This window comes from Mobula birostris, chromosome X, assembly GCF_030028105.1.
Source record: "Mobula birostris isolate sMobBir1 chromosome X, sMobBir1.hap1, whole genome shotgun sequence".
Taxonomy (NCBI): domain Eukaryota; kingdom Metazoa; phylum Chordata; class Chondrichthyes; order Myliobatiformes; family Myliobatidae; genus Mobula; species Mobula birostris.
The window spans coordinates 5,037,272-5,055,749 of record NC_092402.1 but is presented as its reverse complement, the minus strand read 5'-3'; the positions used below and the strand labels follow the sequence as shown (position 1 = coordinate 5,055,749).

Sequence of the window (18,478 nt, the reverse complement as noted above, 5' to 3'; positions counted from 1 at the left end):
AGGCACCGTCAACTTGTTGATGCCTTGGAAGCAGCCGACCCCAGCCGACACTGAGTCCGTCCGTCCGAAAGCTTCAAGGATCCGACCAGCTCCTCTGATACAGCCTCCCGAGCGCTATCCTCTGCCGAGCTCCTTCGACCTCGTCCCGGCCGCTGAAACACACAAAGCCGAGGATTTTGGGGCCTTCAGCTCCGGAGATTCTGGTTACCGCACAGTAGCAGCGGCAGCGAAGCAGGCATTTCAGAAGTTTCCCAGATGTTCCTCCTGTACTCTCACGTCCATCTCCATCAAATCAGGATTGTGCACGGTCCCCTACTTGACAGATGACAGACATCGTCCCCGAAGTGGCCGCGTGGGCTGCCGTCGTGCCGCCATATTCTCCTCCTCATCTGGTTTTTGCGATTATCTCCTCCAACTCTTCATTCTCATTGTAACATTCGAGATGGTTGTTGATACCTTCAAATTCTTGGTAGCTCCTAACCTGTTGTAGTAGCGGAACCGCGGTGAGTGAAACAGTTCCTGATGATCTACTGCTTGTTTCTTGCAAACCATCGGTGACAAAAATCATGTGTTTTTGAACACAAACGTACACAATTGAAGAACAGTTCGCTCTAAGCACCGTGTCGCTTCTAACAGCCACAGGACTGACGGTAGTTAGAAACTGATCAGAAATAGTATCCTGTCCTAATTAAGTGGCATAGTGCCCCAGATCAACGATGGTAATCCCGGCAAATTTCCCAATTAGTGTTAGCTCTTGGACAGCTGTTCGGATCGGTTAAATGGAGCCCACCGTGTATTAAATTAATCAAGCAGTGCATCAGGTACAGCTTCTTCCCCTGTGCCATCAGGGAGGAGGTACAGGAGCCTGAAGACACACACTCAACGATTCAGGAACAGCTTCTTCCCCTCTGCTATTAGGCAGGTGGTACAGGAGCCTGAAGACACACACTGAACAATTCAGGAACAACTTCTTCCCCTCTGCCATCAGGGAGGAGGTACAGGAGCCTGAAGACACACACTCAACGATTCAGGAACAGCTTCTTCCCCTCTGCCATCACGGAGGAGGTACAGGAGCCTGAAGACACACACTCAACGATTCAGGAACAGCTTCTTCCCCTCTGCTATTAGGCAGGTGGTACAGGAGCCTGAAGACACACACTGAACAATTCAGGAACAACTTCCTCCCCTCTGCCATCAGGGAGGAGGTACAGGAGCCTGAAGACACACACTCAGCGATTCAGGAACAGCTTCTTCCCCTCTGCCATCAGGGAGGAGGTACAGGAGCCTGAAGACACACACTCAACGATTCAGGAACAGCTTCTTCCCCTCTTCCATCAGGCAGCAGGTACAGGAGCCTGAAGACACACACTCAACAATTCAGGAACAGCTTCTTCCCCTCTTCCATCAGGCAGCAGGTACAGGAGCCTGAAGACACACACTCAACGATTCAGGAACAGCTTCTTCCCCTCTTCCATCAGGCAGCAGGTACAGGAGCCTGAAGACACACACCCAACAATTCAGGAACAGCTTCTTCCCCTCTGCCATCCGGGAGGAGGTACAGGAGCCTGAAGACACACACTCAACGATTCAGGAACAGCTTCTTCCCCTCTGCCATCCGGGAGGAGGTACAGGAGCCTGAAGACACACACTCAACGATTCAGGAACAGCTTCTTCCCCTCTTCCATCAGGCAGCAGGTACAGGAGCCTGAAGACACACACTCAACGATTCAGGAACAGCTTCTTCCCCTCTTCCATCAGGCAGCAGGTACAGGAGCCTGAAGACACACACTCAACGATTCAGGAACAGCTTCTTCCCCTCTGCCATCCGGGAGGAGGTACAGGAGCCTGAAGACACACACTCAACGATTCAGGAACAGCTTCTTCCCCTCTGCCATCCGGGAGGAGGTACAGGAGCCTGAAGACACACACTCAACGATTCAGGAACAGCTTCTTCCCCTCTGCCGTTCAATTTCTGAATAGACAGTGAACCTATGAATACTAACTCACTATTTTTATTATTTCTGTTTTTATGCTATTTTTAATTTAACTACTTAATATATATATATATATACTCACTGCAATTCAGTTATTTATTTTTTCTATATTATCATGTATTGCATTGTACTGCTGCCGCTAAGTTAATTTCACAACATATGCCGGTAATATTAGACCTGATTCTGATTTATTTAACCTTGCCTTTAGATAACCGCTTTTTCTCTTTTATTTCAATGTTTGTACCTTATCACATTGTGAAACACAGTGAACTACATCATCTGTAGGGAGCATGCTCCATAACAAGGTTGTTTGTTTTCTTTCTCAGCTCAGGTTGGTAAAAGCTGAGTTAAGGGCACAGCCAAGTACACTCATTTTTGAATTGCGAGGAACTTTCAGACTATTCTAGTGGTGTTTAGTATTTTGGCTTTCTGAAGATTTTATGGATATTATTGTGTGGCCATAACTGTTTAATGCTATTGCGTAGTGACTTTGGGATGATATCAGTTGGAGTTATTACTACTGGGACAATGTATATCCTGTTCATATTCCATAGCCTTTCAATTTCCTCTTTTAATTCACTATATTTCTGGTGTTTTTCACTGATTGATTTCTGTATGTTATGTGTGCTTGGAATGGCTATATCTATTAAACAAGTTCTTCTTGCTAGTTTATCCTGTAATATCATATACAGACAGTTACTATGGATTGTCCTATCTGTAATAACTGATTGGTCACAATATAGTTTGCCAGATTCTGACTCTAAATCTGGATCAGGCTTGTAATTATAGCAAGGTGTGGTGTCTTTTGTGAGTTTGTATTTTAAAACAAGACTTTGGTAAGTGACGCTTTGCCACTGAACTGTGCCTGTGCCCGTCCCAGGAAGTGTTAATCTGAGGGCATTCGTGGTTACATAATGATTGTTTTTTTTGGTAATTTGTCAGTTCAGTTCTTATTTTACTTTGTCAAAAGCAGTATCATTATCGCTGGAGGCTTTGGGACTTGTAGTTCAGCAGATCGGGACGCTGTGGCAGCGGCGGGCGGCGGGAGGGGAGCATTATGTGTGCGACTGCATCCTCCCAGAGTGTGTGGTGGGGGGTGGGTTACTACCATTAGCCGTAGTCCCGGTTGACGGAGCACCCACACTCTGAAGAACTGTCGCTCGGGGTCGCCCATGAATGTTGCGTCCCCCGGCTGTCTACGTGACACGCCAGTACGCGAGCCAGGGCTGATCTGCTGTCGGTGCGCCAGGCTCCCTGTCTCTCCACGCAGGAGCGGCAGAGACCGATACACCCTGGCCCGTCAGCGTAGGTCTCCAGCTCCGGATTTTTCCCCTCGGGGTTTACTTCCGAAGCCGTCCCATCATTGGGTACAGCCGCAAGACAGCGGGAGATTTGAGATCAGAGTTTTCTTTCTCCAAGGTGAGCTGCCAACAGCGGCTGACGAGCCCCATCTGCCGGAGCAACTTGTTTTAAGGCGCCGATAAACCGCCTTTGCCCCTTCTCCTGTCGGTAGACACGGTTCCGCCGGGCTTAGTTGCTAAACCACACGTGAAGGCCGGGAGATGACTTGGTTGTCAGAGGCTGTTTGAGAGGAAAGCCATTGGGAGCATTTAATCCATAAAGGGGGCTTGTCACCACTCCCACCCCCGGCTCTGACAAGCTGAAGGAACCGAACTGGCCGACAGATCTCCTCCCGCCTCCTCTCAACAAAATGTGCCGGTGACCCGTTTTAAAATTAACAACTGACCGTACATCCACTATCAACGGGACGGGAGCTGCGTCGCCCCACACCCTCTCCCTCCCCCACACCCACACTGGGTTTCTGCCGGGAAAAGTCTTTCGCCCTTTAAACGCTGGTTCCTTGTCCGTTCCTCTCCCTGACCTCCCGTCGTTGTTACATCCCACAACTATTTTTAATTAAAGTACACTTCATTCATCATTTGAAACTTTACAAGAATAACACACACAAAATGCTGGATGAACTCAGCAAGTCAGACAGAATCTATGGAGAGGAATGCACAGTCGACGTTTCGGGCCGAGACCCCTCACCAGGACAAGAATAGACCCTGAAAAGCCTTCTCCGTCTCACATTCATACTGAACGCGTTAAGTGGTGTTCTGTAGGCTTTCTGAAGAATCCAATGACAGAGTGGAACCTGTGCGGGGTAGTTTTTAAAAGTGGGGGGGGGGGGAGCCGTTGCGCTGGGACAATTCCCCACTCCCGACCTCGGTAGTCCGGGTCCAGCGGACCAAGTCGCCGTCACCAACTGGAGTTTGCGCTGTGTGACCGCGACACCTTCAGTGTCTCGCCATGCCCTTCCTCCTTCGTTCCCCCACCCCAACCCGCTCTCCAAAGCACGCTGCAGGACCAGCTCCCTCACCGCCGGGAACTCACTGTTGAAAGTGGTGTTGAATGACTGGGATTATTTAAAGCCAAGAGCCCATTTGCCATTCAGAATCACTTTATTATCGCCGGCATGTGTCGTGAAATTTGTTTCTGAATCGCTGAGTGTGTGTCTTCAGGCTTCTGTACCTCCTCCCTGACGGTAACAGTGAGAAAAGGGCTACGGCAATACTTGGGAGGGGGTCTTCCTCACTCAACTCGGCCCCTCCCACTACAGAAGCGGAAGACATCAACACAGTTGTCTCCCTCCCTCCTCGCTCCCCCGACACTCCCACCGTTGTAAATCCGCTGACCCTCAGCTCGCTGTCTGAAATCTCTCTCTGAAATCCAATACACCCGACTGACTCGCAGGGACTGAGAACGAGGGCGGGTTTCCCCGCTGTTACTGGCACCTTCACCGGCACTGCTACAGGGATCGATTAATGTTGAACCAAACCCCACACCGGTCATTATTTTTAAATATATCATTGTATGTTATAACCGTGTGCTTTCCCGCCGTCGTTAACTTTATGCTGTGTACGTGTCGGTAACCTGTTTTGCCCCCCCGGGTCCCGGAGGAACGCTGTGGGCTTGGCTGATTTCGGAAGAGTGGTTGAACGACAATTACACATTTGCACTTGAACAATTAAATTTGGAGAAACTTTCTGTCTCTCTCTCCTCCAGAATGGATCAGATCTGCTCCGCGGCCGTGGGAGGCGGCGGGATCGTGGGTTCCGGACTCTGGGTGTGTCCCCCGTAACTCGAGACCCTCCAAGGAGCCCCAGGCGGCGGTCCCGCTCCACGCCCAGCGCTTTTTTTTTAACTCCCTCTCTCTCTCTGGGCGGTGGCCCGGCTCGGGATGAGGATATAAAGAGGCGAGAAGGAGGTGGCCGCACACCAGTGGCTCGGTGTAAGGCCTGAGGAACAAGATGCAGACCAGCTTCAGAAGCAGCAGCAGCGGCGGTCAGAGCTGGGGGTCCCGCAGCATGTCCGGGGTCTCCTCAAGCATGCGGGGAGGCAGTATGTACGGCTTCGGCCAGAGCCGAGCCTCCAGCTACGGCCTGGGCTCAGCCCTGGGCGCCGGCATGGTGTACGGATCCGGCGGCGGGTTCGGCAGCAGGTTCAGCAGCGCGTCCGGCGGCGGGTACAGCATCTCCTCCGCCGCCTTGCTGAACGAGAAGCAGACCATGCAGGGCCTGAACGACCGGCTGGCGACGTACCTGGACCAGGTGCGCTCCCTGGAGAAGTCCAACGCCGAACTGGAGCTTCAGATCCGGGAGTACTACCAACAGGCGGGTTCCACCACCCGCGACTACAGCGAGTGCTGGGCCACCATCAAGGGCCTTCGCGACCAGGTAAGAGCCCGGAAAAAGCAACTCCCATTCCCCCCAGTGATTGTCAGTGTGTGTGTTTGTGTGTGTGTGTGTGTGTGTGTGTGTGTGTGTGTGTGTGTGTGTGTGTGTGTGTGTGTGTGTGTGTGGTGTGTGTGAGTGTGTGTGTGTGTGTGTGTGTGTGTGTGTGTGTGCTTGTGTGTGTGTGTGTGTGTGGTGTGTGTGTGTGTGTATGTGTGAGTGAGTCTGTGTGTGTGTGTGTGTGTGAGTGTGTGTGTGTGGTGTGTGAGTGTGTGTGTGTGTGTGTGTGTGAGTGTGTATGTGTGTGTGTGTGAGTGTGTGTGTGTGTGAGTCTGTGTGTGTGTTTGTATGTGTGAGTGTGTGTGTGTGAGTGTGTGTGTGTGTGTGTGTGTGCCGGGGGAGGCGGGGAGATGTCAGGGTGCGAGGAGGTTGGCCATTAGACACCCGACCAGAACGGGGCCATTCAGCCCATCGAGTGTGGGCCGCCATTCCAGTCTGGCTAATCTTCTGTCCCTCTCAAATGCATCTTGGCGAAGTTACAGAGGTGGTTGGCCATTGCCTTTACGAGATGGGCGCCCCTAACCCCACCCCCGGCCATTACCAATACTCTTCAGAGATTGTCTGCCTGGCGTCAGTGGTCACATCACCAGCACTTGTGACCGGCATCGACTGCTCATACGACCGTCCACCACCTGATCTCACGGTTTCATGTGGACACGGTGGATGTGGGGAGGGGGGCAAGGTGGGCTAACCACCTTGCCCAAAGGTGACCCCGCGGGCTGGCGGAGGGAAAGGGGCGCCTCGCCGCCCCTGAGGACCTCCCGCTTGAAGACTATCCAACCTGTCTGCGGCCGCCCGTAGTAAACGAGTTCTACACATTCGCCACCAACCCCGGCCAAAGAAATTCCTCCTCGCCTCTATCCTCTGGTCTGAGGCCGTGCCCTCCGCAGAGAGGAGAACGTTAGGTGCGAGGGAAGGAATGGGGAAGGGCCGGGGCAGGGGGGTGAAGGATTGACTTTACTTCTCGCACGGCCATCGAAACGGGTCAACGTAGCGGGCCGTCGATTCATGTCTGTGCGATGCGGGAAGAAACCGGGAAAATCCACGTGGAAAAGGGGATCGAAGGCGAAAGGGGGACGGGCGGGGTGGAGGAGACAGAGAGAGAGTGGGAGGGGCTGGTGGAGAGGGCGGAGGGGAGGGCAGGGTGGAGGAGGGAGGGGCTGGTGGAGGAAGAGGTAGCCTTGAGATAGACGGGGGCTGGGAGGAGAGAGGTTGGGGTTGAGGGGTTTAAGTTTAACCTTGCAAACCAGAAGCGGGCGGGACGGTGTGCCTGTGGTTCCCCACGTCCCCCTTGCTCCATCTGGTACACTTCCACCTCCTGTCTCCCACAGATCAACGACTTGATCCTGGCCAACTCCGGAATCATGCTCCAGGTGGACAACTCCAAACTGGCGGCGGAAGACTTCAAAGCCAAGTTAGTACCGAGCCTGCCGATGCGAGTATAGGGGTCCAACTGACCGCGTCTGCCTCCTCCGGCCCCTCTCCCTTCCGCTGAAGGGCGGACAATGGACCAACTGAGTCCTCCAGGTCGTCGTCTTCTTCTCCGGAAGTTTAATGGCGACTGGCGGACCAGAATAAGGTCCATTACCGCCAGCTACTGGACTGGAGTGTGGGGCAAAGAAACGGGAAGTAGACCCACCGTATTCTCCCCCTCCCTCCCCCCCGCAAAAAAAAAACTGGAATAATATTATAAAAGGCTCACCCTTTCCAGTGACACTGGTATCCGAACAAACTTGGCATGTGAAACACTGACAGAGATCTCAATCTAACAATTGGAAGTTTCCTTTTCCCCCTCTTGGGAACAGAGAAGAGCAGACACAGGCGCTCAGACATGCATCGGCTCACAGACAGACAGACACATACTGCACTGTCTCTCCTGGAGGAACTCAGCAAGTCAATCAGCATCTATGGAGAGAAATCAAAACTCTTTATTCCTCTCCACAGATGCCTCCCAACTTGTTGAGTTTGTCCAGCATTCTGTGTGTGTGGTTTGCTCTGCATTTACAATATCTGCAGAGTGTCTTGTGTGGTTGAAAATGACATAGACTATCGTTAACATAAAACTTCCTCCACAGATGCTGCTTGACCAGCACCTTGTGTTTCTTTTTGCTCCAGATTCTAACAGCTTTCCTGCCTCTCTGTTATAGTATGCAGCGAATTCAGAGGTTTGGCATGTAATGAGTTAACAAAGGGGTTGTCGACCAATCTCCGCTCAAACCTCCGACTTCATTTCCAGTGCTGTCCCCCTCTGGATCCCATATTTTTTAATGCTTCACCGTGAGCCCCTCTGGAGCAAATGTTTTTGTTCTTCGTCCAAGCATAGGGGTGGAAAACAGGATAGAAATGGGGGGCTCATCTCCCATCCAAAAGGATGCTCCTGTATTCTGAGCCCATGCCCTCTGCTCCTATACTCCCCCACTATAGGAAACATCCTCTCCACATCCACTCTATCTGTGTCCTCTGATCCTAGACTCCCCCAATATAGGAAACATCCTCTCCACATCCACTCTATCTGTGTCCTCTGGTCCTAGACTCCCCCACTGTAGGAAACATCCTCTCCACATCCACTCTGTCTGTGTCTTCTAGTCCTAGACTCCCCCACTATAGGAAACATCCTCTCCACATCCACTCTATCTGTGCCCTCTGGTCCTAGACTCCCCCACTATAGGAAACATCCTCTCCACATCCACTCCATCTGTGTCCTCTGGTCTTAGACTCCCCCACTATAAGAAACATCCTCTCCACATCCACTCTATTTGTGTCATCTAGTCCTAGACTCCCCCACTATAGGAAACATCCTCTCCACATCCAGTCTATCTGTGTCCTCTGATCCTAGACTCCTCCCCGATAAGAAACATCCTCTCCTCATCCACTCTATCTCGGCCTTTCACCATTCGATGCGTTTAAATGAAGTCACCCCTCATTCTTCTGAATTCCTGTGAGTGCAGGCCCAGATATCTTGTATAGTTTGGTGCAGGAAAAGCTTAACGACTTCAGCCCTAGCCACCGATGACCAAAATGTCCTGCTCTTTTCCCATCTCGATAGGTTTGAAACTGAGTTGTCCATCAGGATGTCCGTTGAGAACGATATCAATGGTCTGCGCACGATGTTGGATAACCTCACCCTCATGAAGAGCCAGCTGGAGACCGAGATTGAGAACCTGAAGGAGGAGCTCATTTACATCAGGAAAAACCACGAAGATGTAAGCAATGGGCATAATTGCCCAAACATTGTGAGTCGTTTCTGTTCCGTGTCACTGCCGAGAATCAGAGGGTGAAATCGCTGCGTATTCTTCCTTCCTGCAGGAGCTCAGGAGCCTGAAGTCCCAGATGTCCGGCAATGTTTCTGTCGATGTCACAGCTGAAGACTCCGTGGACTTGCTCAAGGTTCTGGGAGAAATTCGGGCCAAGTATGAAGCCATGGTCAACCAGAACAAGGCAGAGGCTGACGATTGGTACAAGCAGCAGGTAACAGGGATCTTATTCCCAGAATCCGCGCAGAACAGGCCCTCCCGGTCCCTTCGAGCCCTGTGGCCCATCCACCCACCTGTTCACACGTCCAGGTGACCGCAGGGTATAGGGGCATATTCAGGCCATTCGGCCCGTGGCATCTTCTCTCCCAATTCATAATGGCCCATCCAATTTTCCTCTCAACCCGAATCTAGACAGAGGGCAATTTACCCTGAGCCCTTGCGTACTGCCCTGTCTTTGGAATACCGGAGCAAACTGGTGAAGTCAGAGATCTTGGGCAGAATGAGCAGCTGCCTCAGAGACACCGTTGGAATTCAACTACCCCGGCTGAAGCTCCCCCCACCCCACCCCACAAGATGTATTAGAACCTTGTCAGCCGTTACGGTGTCATCCCACCCCGATCTCTGCACCATCACACGATGACTCAACACCTAGCCCTCGCACCTGTCACCCTCAGAATTCCAGGTTTAAGCCCCACACAGAAAGGAGGAGGACATTCAGACCATCATGCTGGTTCTATCCCTTCACAGCTGATCCTCACTCAATCCTGCAGTGTCATCTTCGGTAGATTTAAAATTAACATTTGACACACGATCAGTTGTCAAGGCATAAGAGAAATCAGATTCCTACATATCCATGTGTTTCCTGGTTTACTTTGCCCCTCTGGAGCCACTGGGCTGATCAGCTTCTTTCTGCGCTGTTTGAGTGGAAGACACGGTGACGATTCTCTGGATGTCCTGTCTCCAAACTTTAGACTCTGTCCCACCACCCCAATTCAAGAAACATTTCCTCCCTAACCATCCCACTGGTTCCCAAATAATCAATTTATCCATTACCTTCCCCAGCAGCGAGCAGGCAACTATAGCTTTTCCAACAGAACATCGAACATTACAGCAGAATACAGGGCACTCAGCCCATGAAGTTGTGCCAACCTTTTCACCTACACCAATATCAAACTAACCCATCCCTCCTCCATTTTTTCTTCCATCCATGTATCAATCTATAAGTTTCTTCCATGTCCCTACTAAATCTGCCTCTACCACCACCCTTGGTAACACATTCCTTGCACCCACCAATCCCGACGGATAGAAGTTGCCTCTGACATCCCGTCCTATGCTCTCCGCCAGTCACCTTAAAATTATGCCCCCTTGTATTAGCCATTTCCACCCGGGGGGAAAAATTCTCTGGCTGTCCACTCGATCTGTGCCATTTACCATTGTGCACAATTCTGTCAAGCCTACTCTCATCGTCCTTCACTCCAAAGAGAAACATCCCAGCTCACTATCATCATAAGACATGCTCTCTAATCCAGGAAGCATCCTGGCAAATCTCTTCTGCACCCTCTCTAATCCAGGCAGCATCCTGCTGAACCTCCTCTGCACCCTCTCTAATCCAAGCAGCATCCTGGTGGATCTCCCTCTGCATCCTTCCCGCAATGAGATGAACAGAAATAAACACAATTCTCCAAAAGTTGTCTAACCACGGTTTTACGCTGTTGCAAGTCTATCCACTCTACCAGGTGTCACTGAGGGTACCCATAACTCTCCCCCTCCCCCATTCTCCCCAATTTCCTTCCTTGGGAAGCTTTATCAATATTCTTCATAACAAGATCATGCTCTCGTCTCACTGCTGCCATCAGGGAAACGGTACGGGAGCCCCAGGACACACACCACCAGGTTCAGGGACAGTTATTACCCCTCAGCCATCAGGAAGGAAGTACAGGAGCCTCAGGACACACATCACCAGGTTCAAGAACAGTTATTGCCCCTCAGCCATCAGGAAGCAGGTACAGGAGTCTCAGGACCCTCACCACCAGGTTCAGGAACAGTTATCACCCCTCAGCCATCAGGAAGGAGGTACAGGAGCCTCAGGTCCCACACCACCATGTTCAGGAACAGTTATTACCCCCTCAACCATCAGGAAGGAGGTACAGGAGCCTCAGGACCCACACCACCAGGTTCAGGGACAGTTATTACCCCCTCAACCATCAGGAAGGAGGTACGGGAGCCTCAGGCCCCACACCACCAGGTTCAGGAACAGTTATTACCCCTCAGCCATCAGGGAGGTACAGGAGCCTCAGGACCCACAGCACCAGGTTCAGGAACAGTTATCACCCCTCAGCCATCAGGAAGGAGGTACAGGAGCCTCAGGTCCCACACCACCAGGTTCAGGATCAGTTATTACCCCTCAGCCATCAGGGAGGTACAGGAGCCTCAGGACCCACAGCACCAGGTTCAGGAACAGTTATTACCCCTCAACCATCAGGAAGGAGGTACAGGAGCCTCAGGACCCACACCACCAGGTTCAGGAACAGTTATTACCCCTCAATCATCAGGAAAGAGGTATAGGAGCCTCAGGACCCACACCACCAGGCTCAGGAACAGTTATTACCCCTCAACCATCAGGAAGGAGGTACAGGAGCCACAGGACCCACACCACCAGGATCAGTAATAGTTATTACCCCTCAGCCATCAGGAAGGAGGTACAGGAGCCTCAGGACCCACACCACCAGGTTCAGGAACAGTTATTACCCCCTCAACCATCAGGAAGGAGGTACGGGAGCCTCAGGCCCCACACCACCAGGTTCAGGAACAGTTACTACCCCTCAGCCATCAGGGAGGTACAGGAGCCTCAGGACCCACAGCACCAGGTTCAGGAACAGTTATTACCCCCTCAACCATCAGGAAGGAGGTATAGGAGCCACAGGACCCACACCACCAGGATCAGTAATAGTTATTACCCCTCAGCCATCAGGAAGGAGGTACAGGAGCCTCAGGACCCACACCACCAGGTTCAGGAACAGTTATTACCCCCTCAACCATCAGGAAGGAGGTACGGGAGCCTCAGGCCCCACACCACCAGGTTCAGGAACAGTTACTACCCCTCAGCCATCAGGGAGGTACAGGAGCCTCAGGACCCACAGCACCAGGTTCAGGAACAGTTATTACCCCTCAACCATCAGGAAGGAAGTACAGGAGCCTCAGGTCCCACACCACCAGATTCAGGAACAGTTATTACCCCTCAACCATCGGGAAGCAGGTACAGGAGCCTCAGGACCCACACCACCAGGTTCAGGGACAGTTATTGCCCCTCAGCCATCAGGAAGCAGGTACAGGAGTCTCAGGATCCTCACCACCAGGTTCAGGAACAGTTATCACCCCTCAACCATCAACCATGAATCAGAGGGGATGACTTCACTTACCCCATCATTCAAATGCTCCCACAACCCTTCGGCTCGCAGAGGGCCCATCACCCCTACTGCAGAATCGGCAGCTGACAGCCGCTCACCAGAGTCCGATGTTGTGACCCAGTCTTTCAAGTTGTCCCCAGATGTATATCCCATTTTTTCCTTCCTCTCCCCGGGGTGAGGTCTTTGGAGCTACTGTAGGTCCCGGGATGGGGGAGTGTGGGGGTTTTAGACACGTGCCCGACGATAGCACCACCCCCAACAGACCTTTCACAGACGAGTTTTGGACATCAACAGTGTAGTTGTGTGGTACGTCTGGTTTGACAATAAAAATTTACTTTCAACTGTTTCAGTTTGCGGCTGTGCAACAGGAGATCAGCATCAAATCGGGTGCCATCGATGGGGAGAAATCCAGACTAACTGAACTGAGGCACAGCTGTCAGGGGCTGGAGACCGAGCTGAGCACGATGCAAAGCATTGTGAGTAACCCGCCGGGCTGGGCGGGGGAGGTCAGGCAGCCACCCAGCTATTGATTGATTGATTGATTGATTATTCGCAAAGGTTGTATGTCCGCAAAGTGACGCAGGGTACAGGAGTGTCTGTACATGAGGTGACTCTGACAGGAATTAATAAAGTAGTGGTGACTGGGGGAGTAGAGGGGTGGGTCAGTGGGTGATTGGGGGTGTGGAGGGGTGGGTCAGTGGGTGATTGGGGGTGTGGAGGGGTGGGTCAGTGGATGATTGGGGGTGTGGAGGGGTGGGTCAGTGGGGGGTTGGGGGTGTGGAGGGGTGGGTCAGTGGGTGTTTGGGGGTGTGGAGGGGTGGGTCAGTGGGTGATTGGGACTGTGGAGGGGTGGGTCAGTGGGTGATTGGGGGTGTGGAGGGGTGGGTCGGTGGGTGATTTGGGGTGTGGAGGGGTGGGTCAGTGGGTGATTGGGGGTGTGGAGGGGTGGGTCAGAGGGTGATTGGGGTTGTGGAGGAGTGGGTCAGTGGGTGATTGGGGGTGTGGAGGGGTGGGTCAGTGGGTGTTTGGGGGTGTGGAGGGGTGGGTCAGTGGGTGATTGGGTGTGTGGAGGGGTTTGTTGTGGGTGATTGGGGGTGTGGAAGGGTGGGTCAGTGGGTGATTGGGGGTATGGAGGGGTGGGTCAGTGGGTGATTGGGGGTGTGGTGGGGTGGGTCAGTGAGTGATTGGGGGTGTGGAGGGGTGGGACAGTGGGTGATTGGGGGTGTGGAGGGATGGGTCGGTGGGTGATTGGGGGTGTGGAGGGATGGGTCAGTGGGTGAATGGGGTGTGGAGGGGTGGGTCAGTGGGTGTTTGGGGGTGTGGAGGGGTGGGTCTGTGGGTGATTGGGGGTGTGGAGGGGTGGGTCAGTGTGTGATTGGGGGTGTGGAAGGGTTGGTCAGTGGGTGATTGGGGTGTGTGAAGGGGTGGGTTATTGGGTGGAGGTGTTGATCAGCCTCACTACTTGTTGGAAAGTCACTGTTTCTTGTGTCTGGAGGTCCTGGCGTGGATGCTACACATCTTCCACCGTGACAGGAGTGGGACACACAGTCCGGGAGCAGGGTGGGTGTGATCGTTCATGATGTTCCCGGCCCTGTTTCCGGCACCTTTCTGTATACGGATGGTGGGTAGGCTGGTGCCGGTGTAGAGTTGGGTAATTTTGACTACCCATTGTCGAGTCTTCCTGTGTGCTGCCAGGCAGTTCCCGTGCCCAGCGGTGATGCAGTTTGTTCAGATGCTCTCTACCGCGCGTCTGTAGAAGGACGGGAGTTCGGGTGGGTGCAGCCCGGTCACTGGAAATACCCCTCTCATCGTCCACCTCTTGCCCTCAGATTGCCTCGCTGGAGGGTAACCTGAACGAGGTTGACATGCGCTTCTCCGGCGAGAGGGCCAATCTGCAGATGACCATCAACGGTCTGGAAGGGGACTTGGGCGATCTCCGCGCCAAGATCCTGTCCATGAGCCAGGAGTACCAGCGGCTCCTGAACATAAAGAGCAGACTGGAGGCGGAAATTGAGACCTATCGCAGGCTGCTGGGCGGCTACGGGTAAGCAATTAGCCAGGCCAGACTCGAACCTGAATACAATCCAGTCCTAGAACATAGAACAGGACAGGCCCTTCGGCCCACAAAGTTGTGCCAAGCTTCTAACCTTCTGTAAGATCAATCCAACCCTTCCTTCCTGCATTTTCCCATTATCCCTGTCCCTATCTTAGAGATTCCTCAGTTCCCTAAATGCTTATGCCTCTCCCACTGCCCCTGTAGGGCATTCCAAATGCCTACCACTCTCTGTCAAAAAGAAACGCAACCTTTTGCAACGCTCCTATAGTTTCCTCCCCTAAAAGGTGTGGCCCCTCATGTTACCATTTCTGCCCTGGGAAGAGACTCAGCTGTTGACAAGGAAGTAAAATAATACAATCGAGTAGAGGAAAAACTCTACATAACAAAGTCTGATTAAAAAATGTACAATATACAAAAGAGGGCAAGTCGTGCAAATGTTGAGTAAAAGTAAATTAATACCGAGAACATGAGTTGTTGAGACCTTGAAAGTGAGTCCTGTAGGTTGTGGAAGAGTTGTAGTTCAGAGTTGGGCTGAGTGAAGTTCTTCAACCTGCTTCAGTAGCCTGTTGGTTGAGAGGGTCATAGCTGTTCCTGAACCTGGTGGTGTGGGACCTGAGGCTCCAGTGCCTCCTTCCTGATGGTTATGGTTTCTATAACTGTTCCTGAACCTGGTGGTGTGGGTCCTGAGGCTCCTGTACATCCTTCCTGATGGTTGAGGGGTAATAACTATTCCTGAACCTGTTGGTGTGGGTCCTGAGGCTCCTGTACCTCCTGCCTGATGGTAGCAATGGCAAGGGAGCCTGGTCTGGATGGTGGGGGTCACTGATGACAGATGCTATTTTCTTCCCTGTAGATCTGATCGATGGTGGGGTGGGCTTTGCCTGTGATGTGATGTGAGATGTGTGCTAAGGTTCTGTGGCAGGCAATATTTAATTGGAAGTCTTGACCTCCTCCCACTCCCCGCCCTTCCCGTAGTGCAAGGTCACACTCTGCTCCTTTGTTTTTCAGGGGTCAGTCTTCTGGCCAAGTGTCAAGCAAGTCAACTGTACAGAAGACGGTGGTTAAGGAAGAAAGAAGTAAGTAGGCCGTCTTACCGTGTCTGCACGGCACAGTCAGTCTGAGAAAGTTTGGTCATGCGCTCAAAATCCTGGAGGAACTCAGCAGGTCGGGCAGCGACCAAAGGATGTTTCCTATAGTTGCGGAGTCTAGGACCAGAGGACACAGATCGAGTGGATGTGGAGAGGATGTTTCTTATAGTGGCGGAGTCCAGGACCAGAGGACACAGATGGAGTGGATGTGGAGAGGATGTTTCCTATAGTGGGGGAGTCTAGGACCAGAGGACACAGATAGAGTGGATGTGGAGAGGATGTTTCCTATAGTGGGGGAGTTTAGGACCAGAGGACACAGATAGAGTGGATGTGGAGAGGATGCTTCCTATATTGGGGGAGTCTAGGACCAGAGGACACAGATAGAGTGGATGTAGAGAGGATGTTTCCTGTAGTGGGGGAGTCTAGGACCAGAGGACACAGATGGAGTGGATGTGGAGAGGATGTTTCCTATAGTGGGGGAGTTTAGGACCAGAGGACACAGATGGAGTGGACGTGGGGAGGATGTTTCCTATAGTGGAGGAATCTGGGACCAGAGGGCACAGCCTCAGAATACAAGTATGTATCTTCAGAACAGGGAAGAGGAGGAATTTGTTCAGCCTGGGGGCAGTGAGTCTGTGAAATTCATTCCCACAGACAACTGCAGTGGCTAAGTCATTTGGTATATTTAAGATCATTTGGTACATCAAACAGAATTAGGCGCATTATTTCTGCTTTAAGTCTACCCCAATAACTTGACGTCCACAGCCATCTGTGGCAACGAATCCCACAGATTCACCGTGCAGTATTTCATGAAACTGGAGGCTGATAGATCCTTCATTAGTCAGGGTGTCAAAGGATACAGGGAGAAGGCAGGAGAACGGGGTTGAGAGGGATAGTAAATCAACCATGATGGGATGGCTGTGCAGACTCGATGGGCTGAATAGCCCAAATCTGCTCCTATGTCTGATGGTCTTGTGACTGCTGATTGGTGACTGTATCAGGCGACCGTCCTGTGAGATCTCTGACTGACTGTTTTTCATTTCAGAGCCCATTGTTTCAACCCAGACCAAGACGTTCACCGTGGTGGAGAAGGTTGTGGACGGGAAAGTGGTGTCTTCTCGTATGCAGGAGATGAATTAATCAAGATGGCGGAGGGGCCTTGGAAAACGACAGGGGAGACTTCCGTGCACGGCTTTAAACAGATATCTAGTGGTTTTTTTGCTTTCTGTATCTCTGAGACGTGAATAAAGGCTTTGAAAACCAGCCATATTGAGGAGTCTGTTCTGTACTCCAACACTTTCCAAACAGCCACTGACCCCATCTCTCGGCTGAGACCTTGTGAGGTTACAGAGTCATAGACCACAGAAACAGGCCCTTCAGCCCATCTAGTCCCTGCTGGACTATTAATCACATCGAACTGCTCCAGGACCACAACCCTCCATACAGCTCCCATCCACGTACCCATCCAAACCTCTCTTAAGTGTCACAATCGAACATGCATCCAGCACTTGCGCCTTCCACACTCTCACCACCCTCTGGAGTGAAGAAGATTTTCCCACCCCACCCCATGTTCCCCTTAGAAAACCACATTTCAACCCGCACACAAAGCACTGGAGCAACTCGTCAGGGCCGGGCAGCGTTTCGGCCAATGAACAAGCAGCTGACGCGTCGGGCTGGGATCCTTCTTCGGGACTGGAAGTGAAGGGGCAAGGAGGACAGCTGGAAGGTGATAAGCTGGTCAGGTGGGAAAGGTGAAGGGCTGAAGAGGAAGGGGTCCGATAGGTGTAACCCTTGGGCTCAGCCAGCACGTGTTCGTGTGGGGGAAAACAACTCCTGGCCCCGCAAAAGCCGAGACATCTCCTTAATCTGGACAGAGGGTTAGTAAAGAAAAAAGTGCCATTTTAAGGAAAAAAGTCTATTGCGCATCGTTGGAACTCACTGTCCATTCATTTGTTCCCATCGACCTCCGAGCATAGCCGACCCTCGGACCCTCGCTCCTCAGTCCACTCCATCCAGGGGTCTTCCGATTCTGTCCATCCGTGTCCTCGCTCTCCATCGCTCCACAATGAGAGACCGCGAAAATCTCTCTTCCAGACTCACAAGAAACAATAACATTTCTCCCATTGGATAAGGTACATTCCAAAGCCCCGTTATCTCGAGCCATAACCCAAACGTCGCTGCTACAGAGAAACCATTCCCTTTCCCATGGAACATTACACAGAAGCCGTTACATTAGCCTCAGCAGTAAAATATTTGCATAGGGATAGGGAGAGGACCACATGAGAAAGGGGAGGAGGAGAGGACCCAGGGGAGAGGTGGAAATGGGCCTGAGTGGGGAATACAAGACGGGAGAGGGAGGGATTATTATTTTATTTTTATCAGAGGTTTGAGAAATCGTTGTTCCTTTTTTCATTTATAACCTTTTCCATTTTTGATGTGAGTAAATCTATTTTAATTTATTCAATCACAAGTGCACATTGAGATAATATAGAAAATAATTTGGCACTCAAGTAGATGTTAATGTGCAATTGTAATTCCACCCTGTTAAACTAAATAGTGGTAATAGCAGTTATAAACAATATTAATAATAGTGGTTGAATACTAATTTCCATGTATCTCTTCTGGTCCATTTCTTTCTGGTCCAAAATTTCCCCAGTTCTTTTCTTTACTTGTGTTAATTCCACATTTTCCAAAAACAAAACAGTAAACATTTGAGCCAAGGGTGCTTACGTTAACACTGTTACTACGTTGGTGAGACAAACAGCATAAACCATTGGGACAGTCATCTAACGTCTGCTCGCACTGGGGTTATAAATTCAATCCATTTATTCCAAATAAGATAGAATTTCTCCTTTTGAATTCTCAGAGAGTAGGTCATCTTTTCC

The 18,478-nt window shown here is 51.5% G+C and overlaps 1 protein-coding gene across 1 annotated transcript; it reads left to right on the top strand.

The window, feature by feature from the left end:
* The first annotated feature begins 4,661 nt into the window (after window positions 1–4,661).
* On the top strand, window positions 4,662–16,847 carry LOC140191314 (keratin, type I cytoskeletal 19-like). The gene is made up of 9 exons (XM_072248605.1): window positions 4,662–4,842; window positions 5,061–5,731; window positions 7,120–7,202; window positions 8,835–8,991; window positions 9,095–9,256; window positions 12,800–12,925; window positions 14,279–14,493; window positions 15,514–15,581; window positions 16,639–16,847. Exons 2-9 carry the CDS (start codon window positions 5,306–5,308, stop codon window positions 16,731–16,733), a joined length of 1,332 nt encoding a protein of 443 aa, XP_072104706.1. The 5' UTR covers window positions 4,662–4,842; window positions 5,061–5,305; the 3' UTR covers window positions 16,734–16,847.
* Window positions 16,848–18,478: the final 1,631 nt, after the last annotated feature.

What these genes read in the sequence shown, in the direction of transcription:
- LOC140191314 (XM_072248605.1), top strand. Translation starts at nt 5,306, where the DNA reads ATGCAGACCAGCTTCAGAAGCAGCAGCAGCGGCGGTCAGAGCTGGGGG. An exon ending in GCGGAAGACTTCAAAGCCAA is followed by an intron (nt 7,203 to 8,834) that starts GTTAGTACCGAG and finishes CCATCTCGATAG; the next exon opens with GTTTGAAACTGAGTTGTCCA. An exon ending in TCAGGAAAAACCACGAAGAT is followed by an intron (nt 8,992 to 9,094) that starts GTAAGCAATGGG and finishes TCCTTCCTGCAG; the next exon opens with GAGCTCAGGAGCCTGAAGTC.